We start from the raw sequence: 20,459 nt of genomic DNA on the forward strand, positions 1-20,459 counted from the left end.
TCCTCAGGTTCAGATTTGGGGAATTTTTGGGTTCCCCATTTTTGGGGTGACCCCAAAATCCCCTGGGTAAAGGGGAAGGGGTTTGGGGTGGAGAATTTGGGGTCCCCTTTGAGTTTTGGGGTTCCTCAGGTTCAGATTTGGGGAATTTTTGGGTTCCCCAATTTTTTGGGGTGACCCCAAAATCCCCTGGGAAAAGGGAGAAGGTTTGGGGTGGAGAATTTGGGGTCCCCTTTGAGTTTTGGGGGTGGGTTTGGGGTTCCTCAGGTTCAGATTTGGGGAATTTTTGGGTTCCCCAATTTTTTGGGGTGATCCCAAAATCCCCTGGGTAAAGGGGAAGGGGTTTGGGGTGGAGAATTTGGGGTCCCCTTTGAGTTTTTGGGGTTCCTCAGGTTCAGATTTGGGGAATTTTTGGGTTCCCCAATTTTTTGGGGTGACCCCAAAATCCCCTGGGTAAAGGGGAAGGGGTTTGGGGTGGGGAATTTGGGGTTTTCAGCCCAAAATCGGGGTGGGTTTGGGGTCCCCCCCTCATCCTGAGATTTGGGGTTGCTGATTTTTGGGGGGTTTTGAGGGGTCCCAAATTTTGGGGGTGCTGATTTTTGGGGGGTCCCAAATTTGGGAATGCTGATTTTTGGGGGTCCCAAATTTGGGAATGCTGATTTTTGGGGGGTCCCAAATTTGGGGGTGCTGATTTTTGGGGGGTCCCAAATTTGGGGGTGCTGATTTTTGGGGGTCCCCAGGACGCTGCTGGCCCTGGGCTGCCACGTGGGCATGGCTGATGAAAAAGCTGAGGAGAACCTGAAGAAAATCAAACTCCCCAAAACGTGAGTGGGGGGTCCCCAAAATCCCAGTGTGGGGGGTCCCCAAAATCCCAGTGTGGGGGGTCCCCAAAATCCCAGTGTGGGGTCCCCAAAATCCCAGTGTGGGAGGCCCCAAAATCCCAGTGTGGGAGGCCCCAAAATCCCAGTGTGGGGGGTCCCCAAAATCCCAGTTTGGGAGGCCCCAAAATCCCAGTGTGGGATCCCCAAAATCCCAGTGTGGGGGGGCCCCAAAATCCCAGTGTGGGGGTCCCCAAAATCCCAGTGTGGGGGGCCCCAAAATCCCAGTTTGGGGGTCCCAGTTTGGGGTGGTTTCTGTAGGGAGTCCCAGTTTGAGGTCCCAGTTTGGATTTGGGACGTCCCAGTTTGGATTTGGGATATCCCAGTTTGAAAGTTATCAGGGGGGTTCTGGGGACCCTTTTTGGGGTCTCCATGGCTTGGGGGTCCCATGGGGGTCCCACAGGTGTGTCCCCCCCCTGAATCCCCCAGGTACACGATGTCCAACAGGTAAAGTTTGGGTTGGGATATCCCAGTTTGGGTTGGGATATCCCAGTTTGGAAGTTATCAGGAAGCTCTGGGGGATCCTTTTTGGGGTCCCCGTGGCCGGGGGGAGTTCTGGGGGTCCCACAGGTGTGTCCCCCCCCCCTGAATCCCCCAGGTACACGATGTCCAACGGGTACAAGCCGGCCCCCCTGGACCTGTCCCACGTGCGGCTCACGCCGGCCCAGCTGACCCTGGTGGATCGGCTCGCTGAGAACGGGCACAACGTCTGGGCCAGGGACAGGGTCCAGCAAGGCTGGACCTACAGCACCACCCAGGTGGGCACCCCCAGACCCACCTGGGAACCCCCAGACCCACCTGAGCACCCCCAGAACCCCAGAACACCCCAAACCTGGCCGGGGACACAAAAACAGCCACAAGGTCTGGGCCAGGGACAGGGTCCAGCAAGGCTGGACCTACAGCACCACCCAGGTGGGCACCCCCAGAACTCACCTGGGCACCCCCAGAACCCCAGAACACCCCAAACCTGGCCAGACACCCAAAACCAGCCACAAGGTCTGGGCCAGGGACAGGGTCCAGCAAGGCTGGAGCTACAGCACCACCCAGGTGGGCACCCCCAGAACTCACCTGAGCACCCCCAGAACTCACCTGAGCATCCCCAGACCCACCTGGGGACCCCCAGAACCCACCCGAGCACCCCCAGACCCATCCCAGAGACCCCCAGACCCACCTGAGCACCCCCAGAACACCCCAAACCCCATCAAGGGACCCCAAAAATCCCCCCCTTGTCCCCTTGTGTCCCCTTTCGGGGGTGTCCCCGTGTCCCCTTTTGGGGGTGTCCCCTTTTGGGGGTGTCCCCGTGTCCCCTTTTGGGGGTGTCCCCGTGTCCCCACCGCCCTGACCCCGCTGTCCCCGTGTCCCCAGGACATCAAGAACAAGAGGAACCCTCGGCTCGTGCCCTACAACCTCCTGGACGAGGGCACCAAGGCCACCAACAGGGAGAGCCTGTGCCAGGCCGTGAGGACCCTGCTGGGCTACGGCTACAACATCGAGCCCCCCGACCAGGACACGCGTGAGTGGGGCACGGGGGACTTTGGGGACACCTTGGGGACACCTTGGGGACATTTGGGGACATTCTGGGAGGGTTTGGAGGGTGCAGACCCTGCTGGGCTACGGCTACAACATCGAGCCCCCCGACCAGGACACGCGTGAGTGGGACACTTTGGGGACACCTTGGGGACATTTGGGGACACTTTGGGGACAGTTTGGGGACATTTGGGGACGTCCTGGGAGGGTTTGGAGGGTGCAGACCCTGCTGGGCTACAACATCGAGCCCCCCGACCAGGACACGCGTGAGTGGGGCACGGGGACACCTTGGGGACACCTTGGGGACACTTCGGGGACATTTGGGAACATTCTGGGAGGGTTTGGTGTCCTGTTTTGGGGTGCTGACCCCTCTATCTCCCCCAGCCTCCCAAGGAGCCGTTCCTGGGGCTCTCTGGGTCCCATTTTTGGGGCTCTCTGGGTGCGGTTTTGGGGCCGTTTTGGGGGCTCTCTGGGTCCCATTTTTGGGGCTCTCTGGGTGCGGTTTTGGGGCTGTTTTTGGGGTTCTCTGTGTGCTGTTTTTTGGGGCTCTGTGTCTCATTTTTGGGGCTCTGTGTCTCATTTTTGTGGCTCTCTGGGTGCAGTTTTGTGGCTCTCTGGGTCCCATTTTCGGGGCTCTCTGGGTCCCATTTTTGAGGTTCAATGTCCCATTTTTGGGGGTTCCATGTCCCATTTTCGGGGCTCTCTGGGTGCAGTTTTGGGGCTCTCTGGGTCCCATTTTCGGGACTCCCTGGGTCCCATTTTTGGGGTTCCATGTCTCATTTTCGGGGCTCTGACCCCTCTCTCCCCCCAGCCTCGCAGGGCGCCGTTCCCGGGGGTCCCCGAGCCCCCCGGCCGCGCCTGTTCCGTGCCGAGCGGGGCTCTCTGGGTCCCATTTTCGGGGCTCTCTGGGTGCAGTTTTGGGGCAGTTTTTGGGGTTCCATGTCCCATTTTCGGGGCTCTCTGGGTCTCATTTTTGGGGTTCCATGTCCCATTTTTGGGGCTCTCTGGGTCCCATTTTTGGGGCTCTCTGGGTCCCATTTTTGGGACTCTCTGGGTCTCATTTTTGGGGTTCCATGTCCCATTTTCGGGACTCTCTGGGTCCCATTTTTGTGGCTCTCTGGGTGCAGTTTTGTGGCTCTCTGGGTCCCATTTTTGGGGCTCTCTGGGTCCCATTTTGGGGGCTTTCTGGGTGCCATTTTTGGGGTTCCATGTCCCATTTTCGGGGCTCTCTGGGTGCAGTTTTGTGGCTCTCTGGGTCCCATTTTCGGGGCTCTCTGGGTGCCGTTTTTGGGGTTCCATGTCCCATTTTCGGGGCTCTCTGGGTCCCATTTTTGGGGTTCCATGTCCCATTTTCAGGGCTCTGACCCCTCTCTCCCCCCAGCCTCCCAAGGAGCCGTTCCCGGGGGTCCCCGAGCCCCCCGGCCGCGCCTGTTCCGTGCCGAGCGGGGCTCTCTGGGTCCCATTTTTGGGGCTCTCTGGGTCCCATTTTTGTGGCTCTCTGGGTCCCATTTTTGGGACTCTCTGGGTCCCATTTTCGGGGCTCTCTGGGTCCCATTTTTGTGGCTCTCTGGGTCCCATTTTTGGGGCTCTCTGGGTCCCATTTTCGGGGCTCTCTGGGTGCAGTTTTGGGGCTCTCTGGGTGCCGTTTTTGGGGTTCAATGTCCCATTTTCAGGGCTCTGACCCCTCTCTCCCCCCAGCCTCGCAGGGCGCCGTTCCCGGGGGTCCCCGAGCCCCCCGGCCGCGCCTGTTCCGTGCCGAGCGGGGCTGTGCCGTGCGCTCGGGCCGTTGGTATTTCGAGTTCGAGGCCGTGACCCCCGGTGAGATGAGGGTGGGCTGGGCCCGGCCTGGGCTCCGCCCCGACGTCGAGCTGGGAGCCGATGAGATGGCGTTTGTGTTCAACGGGCACCGGGTGAGACACCTGGGCACACCTGGGGACACCTGGGGACACACGGGGACACATGGGGACACTCAGAGACACCTGGGGACACTTGGGCACACCTGGGGACACATGGGGACACTCAGAGACACCTGGGGACACCTGGGCACACCTGGGGACAGCTGGGCACACATGGAGACACCTGGACATCGGCACACCTGGGGACACCTGGGGACACATGGGCACGCCTGGGGACACATGGGGACACTCAGAGACACACGGGGACAGCTGGGCACACCTGGGGACAGCTGGGCACACCTGGAGACACCTGGACATCGGCACACCTGGGGACACCTGGGGACACTCAGAGACACCTGGGCACACCTGGGGACACTCAGAGACGCCTGGGGACACATGGGGACACACGGGGACACCTGGACATCAGGATACCTGGACACACCTGGGGATAGCTGAGGACACTCAGGGACACCTGGGGACACCTGGACATCGGGACACCTGGGGACACATGGGCACAGCTGGGGACACTCAGAGACACCTGGGCACACCTGGGGACACCATTGACCTGGGGGGGACACTCGGGGACATGCAGGGGACACTTGGGGACGTGCAGGAACTCTGGGGGTCCCAGGGAAAGCTCTGGAGTCCCAATGGACTCAGGGGGTCCCCGAGTGTCCCCTGTGACCCCCCTGGTGTCCCTGCTGTCCCCTGTGACCCCTCCTGTCGCCGTGGTGTCCCCAGGCCCAGCGCTGGCACGTGGGGGGCGAGTCCTTTGGGCGCTCGTGGCAAGCTGGGGACGTCGTTGGTTGCCTCATCGACCTGGGCGAGTGCCACATGAGCTTCACCCTCAACGGGGAGGTGCTGATCGGGGACGGCGGCTCCGAGGTGGCCTTCAGGGACTTCGACGTGGGGGACGGTGAGGGGGACACCCACATTTGGGGTGGGGGGGCGACATCCCCGCCTCGGTGACAGGTTGGGGGGGGCGGGGAATGGTGGGAGGGGGGGAGTTTGGGGTGAGCAGGGGTGGGTTTGGGGGGGTTCGGAGGGGTCTGGGGGTGAGTTTAGGGGGTCTGGGGGGGTCTGGGGTGGGTTTAGGGGGTCTGGGATGGGTTTGGGGGGGTTTGGAGGGGTCTGGGGTGGATTTGGGGGAGTTTGAAGGGGTCTGGGGGTGAGTTTAGGGGGTCTGAGGTGGGTTTGGAGGGGTCTGGGGGCTCTGGGGATGGATGGGGGTCGCGATCCTGACCCCCCCCGTGTCCCCCCAGGCTTTGTCCCCGTGTGCAGCCTGGGTTTGGGCCAGGAGGGCCACCTGAACCTGGGCCAGGACGTTGGGGCTGGGGGCTCTGGGATGGGTCTGGAGGCTCAGAAATGAGTCTGGGGGCTCTGGGATGGGTGGGGGTCGCGATCCTCACTCCCCCCCGTGTCCCACCAGGCTTTGTCCCCGTGTGCAGCCTGGGTTTGGGCCAGGAGGGCCACCTGAACCTGGGCCAGGACGTTGGCACCCTGCGCTACTTCGGCATCTGCGGCCTCCAGGAGGGCTACGAGCCCTTCGCCATCAACATGAAACGGCCAATTGCCCTGTGGTTCAGCCACAGCCTGCCCCAGTTCATCCCAGTGCCCCCTGACCACCCCCAGCTCGAGGTGAGGGGTCCCCAGGGGGATTTGGAGTGCCCAGGGGGCTGGGATTGGGGGATTTGGGGGATTTGGGGTCCCCCATCGCCCTGTGGTTCAGCCACAGCCTGCCCCAGTTCATCCCAGTGCCCCCTGACCACCCCCAGCTCGAGGTGAGGGGTCTCCAGGGGGATTTGGGGTCCCCAGGGGGCTGGGATTGGGGGATTTGGGGGATTTGGGGGGCTGGGATTGGGGGATTTGGGGGGATTTTGGGGATTTGGGGTCCCCCATTGCCCTATGGTTCAGCCACAGCCTGCCCCAGTTCATCCCAGTGCCCCCTGACCACCCCCAGCTCGAGGTGAGGGGTCCCCGGGGGGATTTGGGGTCCCCAGGGGGTTGGGATTGGGGGATTTGGGGTCCCCAGGGGGCTGGGATTGGGGGATTTGGGGGATTTGGGGGGTTGGGATTGGGGGATTTGGGGGGATTTGGGGGATTTGGGGTCCCCCATTGCCCTGTGGTTCAGCCACAGCCTGCCCCAGTTCATCCCAGTGCCCCCTGACCACCCCCAGCTCGAGGTGAGGGGTCTCCAGGGGGATTTGGGGTCCCCAGGGGGCTGGGATTGGGGGATTTGGGGGATTTGGGGGGCTGGGATTGGGGGATTTGGGGGGATTTTGGGGATTTGGGGTCCCCCATTGCCCTATGGTTCAGCCACAGCCTGCCCCAGTTCATCCCAGTGCCCCCTGACCACCCCCAGCTCGAGGTGAGGGGTCCCCGGGGGGATTTGGGGTCCCCAGGGGGTTGGGATTGGGGGATTTGGGGTCCCCAGGGGGCTGGGATTGGGGGATTTGGGGGATTTGGGGGGTTGGGATTGGGGGATTTGGGGGGATTTGGGGGATTTGGGGTCCCCCATTGCCCTGTGGGTCAGCCACAGCCTGCCCCAGTTCATCCCAGTGCCCCCTGACCACCCCCAGCTCGAGGTGAGGGGGCTGGGGGGCTGGGACTGGGGGATTTGGGGTGCCCAGGGGGTGTCCCCAAATGTCCCCAAATGCCTCCCAGTGTCCCCAAATGTCCTGAAATGTCCCCAAATATCCCCGAAATGTCCCCGAAATGTCCCCAAACGTCCCCGTGTCCCCCCAGGTGACCCCCCTGGATGGCACCGTGGACTCCCCACCATGTGCCACCCCCCGAAATGTCCCCAAATGTCCCCAAATGTCCCCCAAATGTCCCCCAAATGTCCCCAAATGTCCCCCAAACGCCCCCCAATGTCCCCTTGTGCCCCCCAGGTGACCCGCCTGGACGGCACCGTGGACTCCCCCCCCATGTGCCACCCCCTGAATGTCCCCAAATGTCCCCCAAAATGTCCCCAACGTCCCCGAAATGTCCCCCAACGCCCCCCAATGTCGCCGTGTCCCCCCAGGTGACCCGCCTGGACGGCACCGTGGACTCCCCCCCCATGTGCCACCCCCTGAATGCCCCCAAATGTCCCCGAATGTCCCCCAAACGCCCCCCAACGTCCCCGTGTCCCCCCAGGTGACCCGCCTGGACGGCACCGTGGACTCCCCCCCCATGTGCCACCCCCCAAATGTCCCCAAATGTCCCCCAAATGTCCCCAAATGTCCCCCAAACGCCCCCCAACGTCCCCGTGTCCCCCCAGGTGACCCGCCTGGACGGCACCGTGGACTCCCCCCCGTGTCTCCGCCTGTGCCACCGCAGCTCGGGGACCCCCCCGCCCCCCCCGGAGCTGCTGTTCCTGCGCCTGAGCCTCCCGGTGCAGTTCCACTGCACCTTCCGCTGCACCCCCGGGACCACCCCCCTGCCCCAGGCGCCCCCCCCGGAGCCCCCCGAGGACCCCGAGCCCCTCTCGGAGTTCGAGCGGCTCCGGCGCTCGGCGGGAGCCCGGAATGCCGAGGGGGGGGAGGAGGGGGGCGCCGAGAAAGGAGGAGGAGGAGGAGGAGGAGGGGGTGGGGCACCCCAGGGTGGGGGTCCCGGGAAGGGGGGGGAGCAGCAGCAGCAGCAGCAGCAGCGAGGGGAGAACGAGAAGGACGCGACCACCGAGAAGAGCAAGACAAAGAGGGGGTGGGTGGGGGTCGGGGAGGGGGGGGGAGGGGGTGGTGGGGGGGTCCCCGGTCCTTGGGGGGCACCAAAAGGGGGTCCCTGATCCTTGGGGGGCACCAAAAGGGGGCGGTGGGTGTTGGTGGGGGGGGTCCCTGATCCTTGGGGGGCGCCAAAAGGGGGTCCCTGATCCTTGGGGGGCACCAAAATGGGGCGGTGGGTGTTGGTTGGGGGGTCCCCGATCCTTGGGGGGCACCAAAAGGGGGTTCCTGATCCTTGGGGGGCACCAGAAGGGGGTCCCTGATCCTTGGGGGGCACCAAAATGGGGTGGTGGGTGTTGGTGGGGGGGTCCCCGATCCTTGGGGGGCACCAAAATGGGGTCTCCAATCACTGAGGGTCCCCAAAATGGGGTGGTGGGTATGGGTGGGGGGGTCCCTGATCTTTGGGGGGCACCAAAAGGGGGTCCCCGATCCTTGGGGGTCCCCAAAAGGGGGTGACCCCCATCCTGGGGGGGGTCTCCCATCCCCGAGGGTCCCCAAAATGGGGTGACCCCCATCCTGCCCACCCAGCCAAGGGGTGCTGGTGTTTTGGGGGTCCCTGAGGGTCACACGATTGGGGTGACGCCCCCCCCCCCGCCCCCCTCCCCAGGTTCCTGTTCAAGGGCAGGAAGACCCCGTTCACGCCCCCCCCCGCGCCCCCCCCCGTGCCGAGGCTGGAGGAGGACGTGGTGCCCGACGAGAGGGACGACCCCGAGGTCATCATGAACACCACCACGGTAGGGACCCCAAAAACACCCCAAAAACTATCCCAAAACAGCCCCCAAAACCCATCCCAAAACAGCCCCAAAACAGCCCTAAACCCATCCCAAAACAGCCCCAAAACAGCCCTAAAAACCATCCCAAAAACATCCCAAAAAAACATCCCTAAACCATCCCTAAAAGAGCCCCAAAACAGCCCTAAAAACCATCCCAAAAACACCTGAAAAATCATTCCAAAAACCATCCCAAAAACCCTCCCAAAAGCACCTCAAAAACCATCCCCAAAAAACCATCCCAAAATCCCCAAAACACCTTAAAACCATCCCCAAAACCCCAAAAACACCTCAAAATCCAGCCCAAAAACAGCCCAAAACCACCCCAAAACACCCCTAACCTTAACCCCCGTGTCCCTGTCCCCGTGTCCCTGTCCCCATGTCCCTGTCACTGTCCCCGTGTCCCTGTCCCCATGTCCCTGACAATGTCCCCGTGTCCCTGTCCCCGTGTCCTTGTCCCAGTCCCTGTCCCCGTTCCCGTGTCCCTGTCCCCGTGTCCCCATGTCCCCATTCCATGTCCCTGTCCCCGTGTCCCTGTCATTGTCCCCGTGTCCCTGTCCCCGTGTCCCTGTCCCTGTCATTGTGCCCGTGTCCCTGTCATTGTCCCCATGTCCCCGTGTCCCTGTCCCCGTGCCCCTGTCCCTATGTCCCTGTCATTGTCCCCATGTCCCTAACGGTGTCCCCGTGTCCCTGTCCCTGTCCCCATGTCCCTGACGGTGTCCCCATGTCCCTAACGGTGTCCCCGTGTCCCTGACGGTGTCCCCATGTCCCTGACGGTGTCCCCATGTCCCTGACGGTGTCCCCGTGTCCCTGTCCCTGTCCCCATGTCCCTGACGGTGTCCCCATGTCCCTGACGGTGTCCCCGTGTCCCTAACGGTGTCCCCGTGTCCCTGTCCCTGTCCCCATGTCCCTGACGGTGTCCCCATGTCCCCCTGTCCCCGTGTCCCTGTCCCCGTGTCCCTGTCATTGTCCCCGTGTCCCTGACGGTGTCCCCTGTCCCCAGTACTATTTCTCGGTGCGCCTGTTCGCGGGTCAGGAGCCGGCAGTGCCTGTCCCTGTCCCCGTGTCCCTGTCCCTGTCCCCGTGTCCCTGACGGTGTCCCCATGTCCCTGACGGTGTCCCCGTGTCCCTGACGGTGTCCCCTGTCCCCAGTATTATTTTTCAGTGCGCCTGTTCGCGGGTCAGGAGCCGGGCAGTGCCTGTCCCTGTCCCCGTGTCCCTGTCCCCATGTCCCCGTGTCCCTGTCCCCCTGTCCCTGTCCCCGTGTCCCTGTCCCTGTCCCCATGTCCCTGACGGTGTCCCCGTGTCCCTGACGGTGTCCCCGTGTCCCTGTCCCCGTGTCCCTGTCCCTGTCCCCGTGTCCCTGACGGTGTCCCCTGTCCCCAGTACTATTTTTCAGTGCGCCTGTTCGCGGGTCAGGAGCCGGGCAGTGCCTGTCCCTGTCCCCCTGTCCCTGTACCCGTGTCCCTGACGGTGTCCCCGTGTCCCTGACGGTGTCCCCATGTCCCCCTGTCCCTGTCCCCGTGTCCCTGTCATTGTCCCCGTGTCCCTGACGGTGTCCCCATGTCCCCCTGTCCCTGTCCCCGTGTCCCTGTCCCCGTGTCCCTGACGGTGTCCCCGTGTCCCTGACGGTGTCCCCGTGTCCCTGACGGTGTCCCCTGTCCCCAGTATTATTTTTCAGTGCGCCTGTTCGCGGGTCAGGAGCCGGGCAGTGCCTGGGTGGGTTGGGTCACCCCCCACTTCCACCAGCACGACCCCGAGTTCGAGCTGGGCCGGGTCCGCAGCGTCACCGTCACCATGGGCGACGAGAGGGGCAACGTGCACGACAGGTACCCTAAAATGGGGACCCCAGAGTGGGGACCCCCAAAACGAGACCCTGAAATGGGGACCCCAGAGTGGGGACCCTGAAATGGGGACCCTGAAATGGGGACCCTGAAATGGGGACCCCAGAGTGGGGACCCTAAAATGGGACCCTGAAATGGGACCCCGAAATGGGGACCCCAGAGTGGGGACCCTGAAATGGGGACCCCAGAATGGGGACCCTGAAATGGGACCCCGAAATGGGACCCTGAAATGGGACCCCGAAATGGGGACCCCGAAGTGGGAATCTTAAATGGGAATCCTGAACGGGACCCCTAAAATGGGACCCCAAAGTGGGGACCCGAAATGGGAATCCTAAATGGGACCCCAAAACAGGACCCTAAAGGGGACCCCAAAGCGATCCTAAAATGGGAATCCTAAAATGTGAATCCTAAAATGGGACCCTAAATGTGATCCCAAAATGGGATCCCCAAATGGGATTTTTTTGGGGGGGTCCTGAGGGTTTCACCCCCTTTTTTCCCCCCCCCCAGCATCAAACGCAGCAACTGCCCCATGGTGTGGGGTTTTTTTTGGGGGGGTGTCTCACCCCTTATTTCCCCCCAATATCGAGCCCAGGAAATGCCCCAGGACTTGGGGGATTTTTTTTGGGGGGGTCCTGGGGGGTCTCACCCCCCTTTTTTTTTTTTTTTTTTTTTTTTTTTTTTTCCCCCCAGCATCAAACGCAGCAACTGCTACATGGTGTGGGGGGGGGAGTTTGCAGCCCCCGCCCAGCAGGCCCGGGTGTCCCACACGGACCTGGTCATTGGCTGCCTGGTGGACCTGGCCACGGGGCTCATGACCTTCACAGCCAACGGCAAGGAGATCAACACCTTCTTCCAGGTGAGCTGGGACCCCTCCCCAGCTGAGATTTGGGGGGGGTCCATTCCCAGGTGAGGTTTTGGGGGGGTCCCCACCCCATCCTGGGGGTCTCACAGTGCAGCAAAGAGATCAACACCTTCTTCCAGGTGAGCTGGGACCCATCCCCAGGTGAGATTTTGAGGGGGATCCCATCCCCAGGTGAGATTTTGGGGGTATTCCCATCCCCAGGTGATGTTTTTTAGGGGTATCCCATCCCCAGGTGATGTTTTTTAGGGGGATCCCATCCCCAGGTGAGATTTTGAGGGGGTCCCCATCCCCAGGTGATGTTTTTTAGGGGGATCCCATCCCCAGGTGAGGTTTTTGGCGTGGTCCCAGCCCACCCTGGGGGTCCCAGCCCACCCCTGGGGGGTCTCACCGTGCCATTTTCACGCAGGTGGAGCCCAACACCAAACTGTTCCCGGCCGTTTTCGTGCAGCCCACCACCCAAAACGTGCTGCAGTTCGAGCTGGGCAAGCTCAAGGTGAGCTTTGGGACCCCCACCCATGAATTTGGGGTGTGGGGAGAGGCGCACCTGGGAGCAGGAGGGGCCTCCAGGTGTAACGAGGAGGGGTTTGGGGCAGAATTTTGGGTGACCCAAGGACTCCTGGTGGTCTCTGACGCCCCCGTTTGTGCCTGCCCAGAACATCATGCCCATCTCGGCTGCCATGTTCAGCAGCGAGAGGCAGAACCCGGCCCCCCAGTGCCCGCCCAGGTTGGTGATCCAGCACCTGAGCCCCGTCACCTGGAGCAGGATGCCCACGGAGTACCTGGGCACGGAGAGCGCCCGGCTGGGCGAGCGCCAGGGCTGGGCCGTGGAGTGCTCCGAGCCCCTGCAGATGATGGCCCTGCACATCCCCGAGGAGGACAGGTGGGCACAGCCAGGTACACCTGGGCACAGCCAGGGCACACCTAGGGACAGGCAGGTACACCTGGGCACAGCCAGGGACAGCCAGGGCACACCTAGGGACAGGCAGGTACACCTGGGCACACCTAGGGCACACCTGGCTGTGTGAGTGCTCCGAGCCCCTGCAGATGATGGCCCTGCACATCCCTGAGGAGGACAGGTGGGCACAGCCAGGTACACCTGGGCACAGCCAGGGCACACCTAGGGACAGGCAGGTACACCTGGGCACAGCCAGGGACAGCCAGGTACACCTGGGCACAGCCAGGGACAGCCAGGGCACACCTAGGGCACACCTGGCTGTGTGAGTGCTCCGAGCCCCTGCAGATGATGGCCCTGCACATCCCCGAGGAGGACAGGTGGGCACAGCCAGGTACACCTGGGCACAGCCAGGGCACACCTAGGGACAGGCAGGTACACCTGGGCACAGCCAGGGCACATCTAAGGACACCCAGGGACATTCAGGGACACCCAGGGCAGACCTGGGCACACCCAGGGCACACCTGGACACAGCCAGGGCACACCTAGGGACACTCAGGGACAGCCAGGGCGCACCTGGGCACACCCAGGGACACCTTGGGGTCCCATCCCAGGTGTCCCACCCCATCCCAACTTCCCATCCACCCCTCACCTGCCCCCAAAAAACAACCCCCTCCAGGTGCATCGACATCCTGGAGCTGTGGGAGCGCCAGGATCTGCTGCAGTTCCAGTGCCACACCCTGCGCCTCTACTGCGCCGTGTGCGCCCTGGGCAACAACCGCGTGGCCCACGCCCTGTGCAGCCACGTGGACCAGGCTCAGCTCCTGTTCGCCATCGAGAGCCCCGAGCTGCCGGGCCCGCTGCGGGCCGGCTACTACGACCTGCTGCTAGCCATGCACCTGGACTCGGCACAGCGAGCGCGCTCGTCCATGAGCGCCGAGTTCATCGTGCCCATCACCGAGGCCACCCGCGGCATCGCCCTCTTCCCCGGCGGGGGTCGCTGCCCGGGACCACCTGGGGTGGGGCCCAGCGCGTGTTTGAGACCCCAGCCCCATTTCTCGGAGCCGTGTTTCATCCGCGCCGCGGGCGGCGGGGGGCGGGCGCCGCTCAGCCCGGCTATCCCGCTGCACGAGTTGGGGGCCAAGGCCATGAGGATGTTGGCCGAGGCGGTGGCCGGTGGTGGCCCCCACGCCCGGGACCCCGTGGGGGGAAGCGTGGAGTTCCAGTTGGTGCCCGTGCTCAAACTGGTGTCGGCGTTGCTGGCGGTGGGAGCGCTGGGAGACGAGGACGTGAGGAGGGTGCTGAGGATGATCGAGCCCCGAGTGTTCGGGGATGGCAGGAGGGACGGCAAGGAGGAGCAGGAGGAGGAGGAGGAGGAGGAAGGGATGAAGGCCATCGAGGCTGGCGAACAGGAGGATGAGGAGGCAAAGAGGAAAAAGGCCATCGAGGCTGGAGAGGAGGAGGAGGAGGAAGAAGAGGAAGTGAGGAGGAGGAAGGCCATCGAGGCTGGAGAGCTGCAGGAGGAGGAGGAGGATGAGGAGGAGGCCAGGAGGACGAAGGCCATTGAGGCCGAGGAGGGGCAGCAGGAGGAGGAGGAGGAGAAGGAGGAGGAGGAGGAAGAGCTGGAGGAGGGGCTGCTGCAGATGAAGCTGCCGGAGTCGGTGAAGCTGCAGGTGAGGGGGGGGGGGGGGGCGCGGTTTGTGTCCCCTCTCTGTGTCCCCAATGCCCCAATAGCCCAAATATCCCCAGTGTCCCCAATATCCCAAATATCTCTGATGTCCCCAGTGTCCCAATAGCCCAAATATCCCCAGTGTTCCCAAATGTCCCCAATGTTCTCAATGTCCCCAATATCCCAAATATGTCTGATGTCCCCAATGTCCCAAATATCTCTGATGTCCCCAGTGTCCTCAATGTCCCCAATGCCCCAATATCCCAAATATCCCCAGTGTTCCCAAATGTCCCCAATGTTCTCAGTGTCCCCAATATCCCAAATATCCCTGATCTCCCCCAGTGCCCCCAATGTCCCCAATGTCCCCACAGATGTGCCACCTGCTGCAGCACCTGTGTGAGCGGGAGCTGCAGCACCGCGTCGGGGGTCCCAGTGTCCCCAGTGTCCCCAATGTCCCCATGTCCCCGCAGATGTGCCACCTGCTGCAGCACCTGTGTGAGCGGGAGCTGCAGCACCGCGTCGAGGCCATCGTGGCCTTCTCGGAGCGCCACGTGCAGCGGCTGCAGCGCGACCAGCGGCGCCGCTACGGGCGCCTGATGAGAGCCCTGACCATGACAGCGGCTGAGACCGCCCGGAGAACGCGGGAGTTCCGCTCCCCTCCTCAGGAACAGGTGGGGACAGACAGGGGACAGTGAGGGGACAGACAGGGGACACTGCAGGGACAGTGAGGGGACAGCCTGGGGACACTGCAGGGACAGTGAGGGGACACTGCAGGGACATGTACAGAGGGTGGTGGCTGCAGGATGAACACTGAACTTGTGTCCCCCTGTCCTTGTGTGTCCCCGTGTCCCTGTGTGTCCCCTGTCCCCGTGTCCCTGTGTGTCCCCTGTCCCTGTGTGTCCCCTGTCCCTGTGTGTCCCCCTGTCCCTGTGTCCCCCTGTCCCCGTGTCCCCTGTCCCCAGATCAACATGCTGATGCAGTACAAGGCAGGGGCTGAGGATGAGGAGTGTCCCGTGCCTGGGGACATCCGGGACGAGCTGCTGGACTTCCACAATGACCTGCTGGCCCACTGTGGTGAGGGGAGGGGACAGGGACACCCCCGGGGCTTGGGGACAACCCCAGGGGCGTGGGGACATCTCCAGAGGCTTGGGGACACTCCCTGGTCTTGGGGACACCCCCAGGGGAATTGGGATCTCCCCAGGGCATTGGGACCCCCAAATTTGGGACCCCAAAACCCGCTGGGACTCCCCTTGGGGACATGGGGACACCCCTGTGACCCCCCCCCACCGTGTCCCCCCCCTCCCCAGGTGTCGAGCTGGCGGAGGAGGAAGAGGAGGAGGAGGAGGAGACGTCGCTGAGGCAGAGGCTGATGGGGCTGGTGCAGAAATTCGTGGGGGTCCGGGGACCCCCAAAAGAAGAGGAGACCACCCCCGAGGAGCCCCCGGTGCCCAGTGAGGAGGGGACGGGGGGGTGGGGAGGTGGGGGGGACAGGGACACTTGGGACAACGAGTGGCCTCAAGGTGCCGAGCAGGGTGTGGCACCTGTGCCAGGTGATGCTGGAGCTGATCTGGAGGAGCTTGGGACAGTGTTCCCAATGTCCTCACTGGGGACAATGACAATGTCCCCACTGTCCCCAGGCACTCTCCAGGAGCTGATATTCCCAGACCATGGTGCACTGGGCCCAGGAGTCACTGTGTCCCCAATGTCCCCAGTGTCCCCAGTGTCATTGTCCCCAATCCCAGGCACTCTCCAGGAGCTGATATCCCAGACCATGGTGCACTGGGCCCAGGAGTCACTGTGTCCCCAGTGTCCCCAATGTCCCCAATGTCCCCAATGTCATTGTCCCCAATCCCAGGCACTCTCCAGGAGCTGATATCCCAGACCATGGTGCAACTGGGCCCAGGAGTCACTGTGTCCCCAATGTCCCCAATGTCCCCACTGTCCCCAGGTACCCTCCAGGAGCTGATATCCCAGACCATGGTGCACTGGGCCCAGGAGTCGTTCATCCAGAGCCCAGCCCTGGTTCGAGCCATGTTCAGCCTCCTGCACCGCCAGTACGACGCCCTGGGCGAGCTGGGCCGGGCCCTGCCCAAGGCTTACGCCATCAAGTGCCACCTCGGTGCCCGACACCACGGCCCTGCTCGAGTGCCTGGGCCAGATCCGCTCCCTGCTCATCGTGCAGATGGGCCCCGAGGAGGAGAACCTCATGATCCAGAGCATTGGGTGAGCGGGGTGGTGTCACCTGTGTCACCTGTGTTATCATTGTGTCACCTGTGTCATCATTGTGTCACCTGTGTCATCATTGTGTCACCTGTGGGTCCCCTCCCCCGTGTCATCATGGTGCAGATGGGCCCCGAGGAGGAGAACCTCATGATCCAGAGCATTGGGTGAGCGGGGTGGTGTCACCTGTGTCACCTGTGTCATCATTGTGTCACCTGTGTGTCCCCTCCCCGTGTCATCATGGTGCAGATGGCCCCGAGGAGGAGAACCTCATGATCCAGAGCATTGGGTGAGCGGGGTGGTGTCACCTGTGTCACCTGTGTCATCATTGTATCACCTGTGTGTCCCCATCCAGCATCCTGAGAACCCCCTGAACGCCCCAGACCTGCCCCTGAACACCCCAAATCCCACTCTGGACACCCCAAATCCCACTCTGGACACCCCAAATCCCACTCTGCATGTCCCATATCTCACCTGAGCTCCCCCAGGTGACCCCCCCACATCGTGCCCCCCCCCCCCTCCAGGAACATCACGAACAACAAGGTGTTCTACCAGCGCCCCAGATCCCACCTGAGCACCCCCAATCTGCCCCTGAACACCCCATAACCCCCTCCCAGCCCCCCAGGTGACCCCCCCACGGTGCCCCCCCAGGAACATCATGAACAACAAGGTGTTCTACCAGCACCCCAACCTGATGCGGGCCCTGGGCATGCACGAGACCGTGATGCAGGTGATGGTCAGTGTGCTGGGAGGTGGAGAGTCCAAGGTGAGCCCCACCCCCACCCCCGGGACCCCCCTGGGACCCCCCCCGGGACCCCCCCTGACCCCCCGGGCCCCCCCAGGAGATCCGGTTCCCCAAGATGGTGACGAACTGCTGCCGCTTCCTCTGCTACTTCTGCCGCATCAGCCGCCAGAACCAGCGCTCCATGTTCGACCACCTGGGCTACCTGCTGGAGAACAGCGGCATCGGCCTGGGTGAGACCCCCCCGGGACCCCCCCGTGTCCCTGGTGTCACCCCTGTCCCAACCCTGTCACCCCCCGTGTCCCCACTGCCACCCCTGTCCCCTCTGTGCCACCCCCTGTCCCCCCCCGTGTCACCCTCACCTGGGCTACCTGCTGGAGAACAGCGGCATCGGCCTGGGTGAGACCCCCCCGGGACCCCCCCGTGTCCCTGGTGTCACCCCTGTCCCCTCTGTGCCACCCCCTGTCCCCCCCGTGTCACCCCCTGTCTGCTTCATGTCACCCCCACCTGGGCTACCTGCTGGAGAACAGCGGCATCGGCCTGGGTGAGACCCCCCAGAACACACCTGGGACCCCCCCCGTGTCCCCACTGCCACCCCCATCCTGTCCCTGTCACCCCCTGTCCCCTCCTGTCACCTTTAGGGTCCTGTCTGTCGCCTTGAGGGGGGATCTCTGCCCCCCCAGTTTGTCACCTGTGTGTCCCCCCCCCAGGTATGCAGGGCTCCACCCCCCTGGACGTGGCGGCCGCCTCGGTCATCGACAACAACGAGCTGGCGCTGGCCCTGAAGGAGCAGGACCTGGAGAAGGTGGGGACACCCCGTGGTGTCACCTGTGTGTCCCCTGTGTGTCCCCTGTGTGTCCCTGTCCCCTCACCTGTGCCCAGGTGAGCGAGCTGTGCTCTGCAGAGCTGCCCCAACCGCTGCTGTACCCCAAAATCCTCCATGTCCCCTGATGTCACCTGATGTCCCTGATGCCACCTGTGCCAGGTGGTGACCTACCTGGCGAGCTGTGGGCTGCAGAGCTGCCCCATGCTGCTGGCCAAGGGCTACCCCGACATCGGCTGGAACCCCTGTGGGGGTGAGAAGTACCTGGACTTCCTTCGCTTCGCTGTCTTTGTCAACGGTGAGAGACCCCCAGGTGTCCCCCAGGTGTCCCTCAGGTGTCCCCAGGTCACCTCAAAGGGGTCCCTGTGTCCCCACCTGGCAGCACTGCCTGGATTTCCTGTGCTTTGTCACTGCCCAGAGATCCCCAGGTGTCCCTTAGGTGTCTCCAGGTGTCCCCAGGTGTCCCTCAGGTGTCCCCAAGGTGTCCCCAAGGTGTCCCTCAGGTGTCCCTGGGTGTCCCCAAGGCATCCCCAGGTGTTCCTCAGGTGTCCCCTGGTCCCCTCCTGTGGGTCTGTGTTTTGGAGATGCCTTTTAGGGATCCCTGTGACTTTTGGGGTCATTTTTGGGTCCCATTCCCTCAGGAGAGAGCGTGGAGGAGAACCCAGTTTGAGGGTGTGGCTGTGGGGGTTTGGGGGTTTTAGGGTTCCCCGTTTCAGGATTTTTCTGGGGTTTTTATTTTGGGGATTTTGGGGTGTCCCTGTGACTTTTGGGGTCCCATTGTTCAGGAGAGAGCGTGGAGGAGAACGCCAGCGTGGTGGTGAGGCTGCAGATCCGGGGATCCCTGTGCTGGGGGATTTAGGGTTCCCCGTTTCAGGATTTTTCTGGGTTGTTATTTTGGGGGATTTTGGGGTGTCCCTGTGACTTTTGGGGTGCCATCGTTCAGGGGAGAGCGTGGAGGAGAACGCCAACGTGGTGGTGAGGCTGCTGATCCGGCGTCCCGAGTGCTTTGGGCCGGCGCTTGAGGGGCGAGGGGGGCAGCGGGCTCCTGGCGGCCATCCAGGACGCCCTGAGCATCGCCCAGGACCCGGCCCGGGACGGGCCCAGCGGCCGCAGGGAGAGGAGACCGTGAGGAGTGGGGTGGGATTGGGGTGGGATGGGATTGGGGGTGGGATTGGGATGGAATTGGGGTTGGGATTGGATGGGATTGGGATGGGGACCCAGCCCGGGATGGGCCCAGCAGCCGCAGGGAGAGGAGACCGTGAGGAATGGGGTGGGATTGGGGTTGGGATGGGATTTGGGTTGGGTTGGGATTGGGGTTGGGATTGGGATTGGGGACTGGGGACCTGGCACAGGACAGGCCCAGTGGTCTCAGGGAGAGGAGACTGTGAGGAATGGGGTGGGATTGGGGTTGGGATGGGATTGGGATGTGAATGGGATTGGGAATAGGATGGGAATGGGATTGGGATTGGGATGGGAATGGGAATGGGAAATGGGAATGGGATGGGAATGGGAATGGGATTGGGATTGGGATGGGGTGAGGATCAGGACGAGGATGATGAGAAACAAGAGGAGATGAAGGCAGCACAGAACAGCAAGGGAGCTGTGAACGGATGGGGGGACAGCAATGGGGTGATGATGATGATGATGATGACACTGGGACCGTGTGAGGGGACCCCCCCAAACCCCTCTAAACCCCTCCCTGACCCCCCAGCTTCGGCCCCGAGGAGCCCCCCGAGGAGAACCGAGTCCACCTGGGCCACGCCATCATGTCCTTCTACGCCGCCCTCATCGACCTGCTGGGCCGCTGCGCCCCCGAGATGCACGTACGGCCCTGGGGGGGGGTCTGGGGGGTCCTGGGGGGGTCAGGATTTGGGGTGTGACCCCTCCCCAATCCTGTGTGACCCCCCCCGTCCCCCCACAGCTGATCCAGGCGGGGAAAGGCGAGGCCTTGAGGATCCGGGCGATCCTGCGCTCGCTCGTCCCGCTCGAGGACTTGGTGGGGATCATCAGCCTCCCCCTGCAGATCCCGGCGCTGGGGAAAGGTGGGGAGAGGTCCCCAAAATCGGGGAGGGGTCCCCAAAACCGGGGAGGGGTCACTGGGATGGGGGGACACCCCAAAATGGGGTCACTGGGATGGGGGACACCCCAAAATGAGGGGACCTGGTGGGGATCATCAGCCTTCCCCTGCAGATCCCAGCGCTGGGGAAAGGTGGGGAGAGGTCCCCAAAATCGGGGAGGGGTCCCCAAAACCGGGGAGGGGTCACTGGGATGGGGGACACCCCAAAATGGGGTCACTGGGATGGGGGACACCCCAAAATGGGGGGACCTGGTGGGGATCATCAGCCTCCCCCTGCAGATCCCAGCGCTGGGGAAAGGTGGGGGGGGGGTCCCCAAAACTGGGGAGGGGTCCCAAAACCGGGGAGGGATTCCCAAAACTGGGGGGGGGGGGGGGGGGGGGGGGGAATTTGAATTTGGGGGTGTCTGGGGACTTTTGGGGTCCCCCTGAATTTTGGGGTCTCCCAGATGGGAACGTGGTGGAGCCCCCCGTGGCCACCAGCCAGGCTTGGGGGGCTCTGGGGATTCCAGGATTTTGGGGAATTCCAGGATTTTGGGGGGAATTCCAGGATTTTGGGGGATTA

The 20,459-nt window shown here is 63.2% G+C and overlaps 1 protein-coding gene across 1 annotated transcript in view; it reads left to right on the top strand.

Annotated features, from left to right (window-relative positions):
• RYR1 (ryanodine receptor 1) overlaps positions 1 to 20,459 on the top strand; it is a 59,067-nt gene that overhangs the window by 13,926 nt on the left and 24,682 nt on the right. The window contains 28 exon segments of the mRNA XM_088155157.1: positions 738 to 821; positions 1,474 to 1,633; positions 2,241 to 2,388; positions 4,101 to 4,312; positions 5,039 to 5,213; positions 5,727 to 5,935; positions 7,560 to 7,981; positions 8,606 to 8,732; positions 10,437 to 10,597; positions 11,303 to 11,468; positions 11,881 to 11,967; positions 12,128 to 12,354; positions 13,046 to 13,847; positions 13,953 to 14,039; positions 14,506 to 14,706; positions 14,998 to 15,109; positions 15,343 to 15,486; positions 15,984 to 16,141; positions 16,143 to 16,258; positions 16,907 to 17,021; positions 17,098 to 17,230; positions 17,708 to 17,802; positions 17,983 to 18,118; positions 18,764 to 18,837; positions 18,839 to 18,945; positions 19,532 to 19,643; positions 19,742 to 19,862; positions 20,344 to 20,381. Of these exon segments, the coding sequence (XP_088011283.1) occupies positions 738 to 821; positions 1,474 to 1,633; positions 2,241 to 2,388; positions 4,101 to 4,312; positions 5,039 to 5,213; positions 5,727 to 5,935; positions 7,560 to 7,981; positions 8,606 to 8,732; positions 10,437 to 10,597; positions 11,303 to 11,468; positions 11,881 to 11,967; positions 12,128 to 12,354; positions 13,046 to 13,847; positions 13,953 to 14,039; positions 14,506 to 14,706; positions 14,998 to 15,109; positions 15,343 to 15,486; positions 15,984 to 16,141; positions 16,143 to 16,258; positions 16,907 to 17,021; positions 17,098 to 17,230; positions 17,708 to 17,802; positions 17,983 to 18,118; positions 18,764 to 18,837; positions 18,839 to 18,945; positions 19,532 to 19,643; positions 19,742 to 19,862; positions 20,344 to 20,381 (4,729 nt within the window).

Source organism: Sturnus vulgaris, chromosome 35, assembly GCF_052056855.1.
Source record: "Sturnus vulgaris isolate bStuVul1 chromosome 35, bStuVul1.hap1, whole genome shotgun sequence".
NCBI classification, from domain to species: domain Eukaryota; kingdom Metazoa; phylum Chordata; class Aves; order Passeriformes; family Sturnidae; genus Sturnus; species Sturnus vulgaris.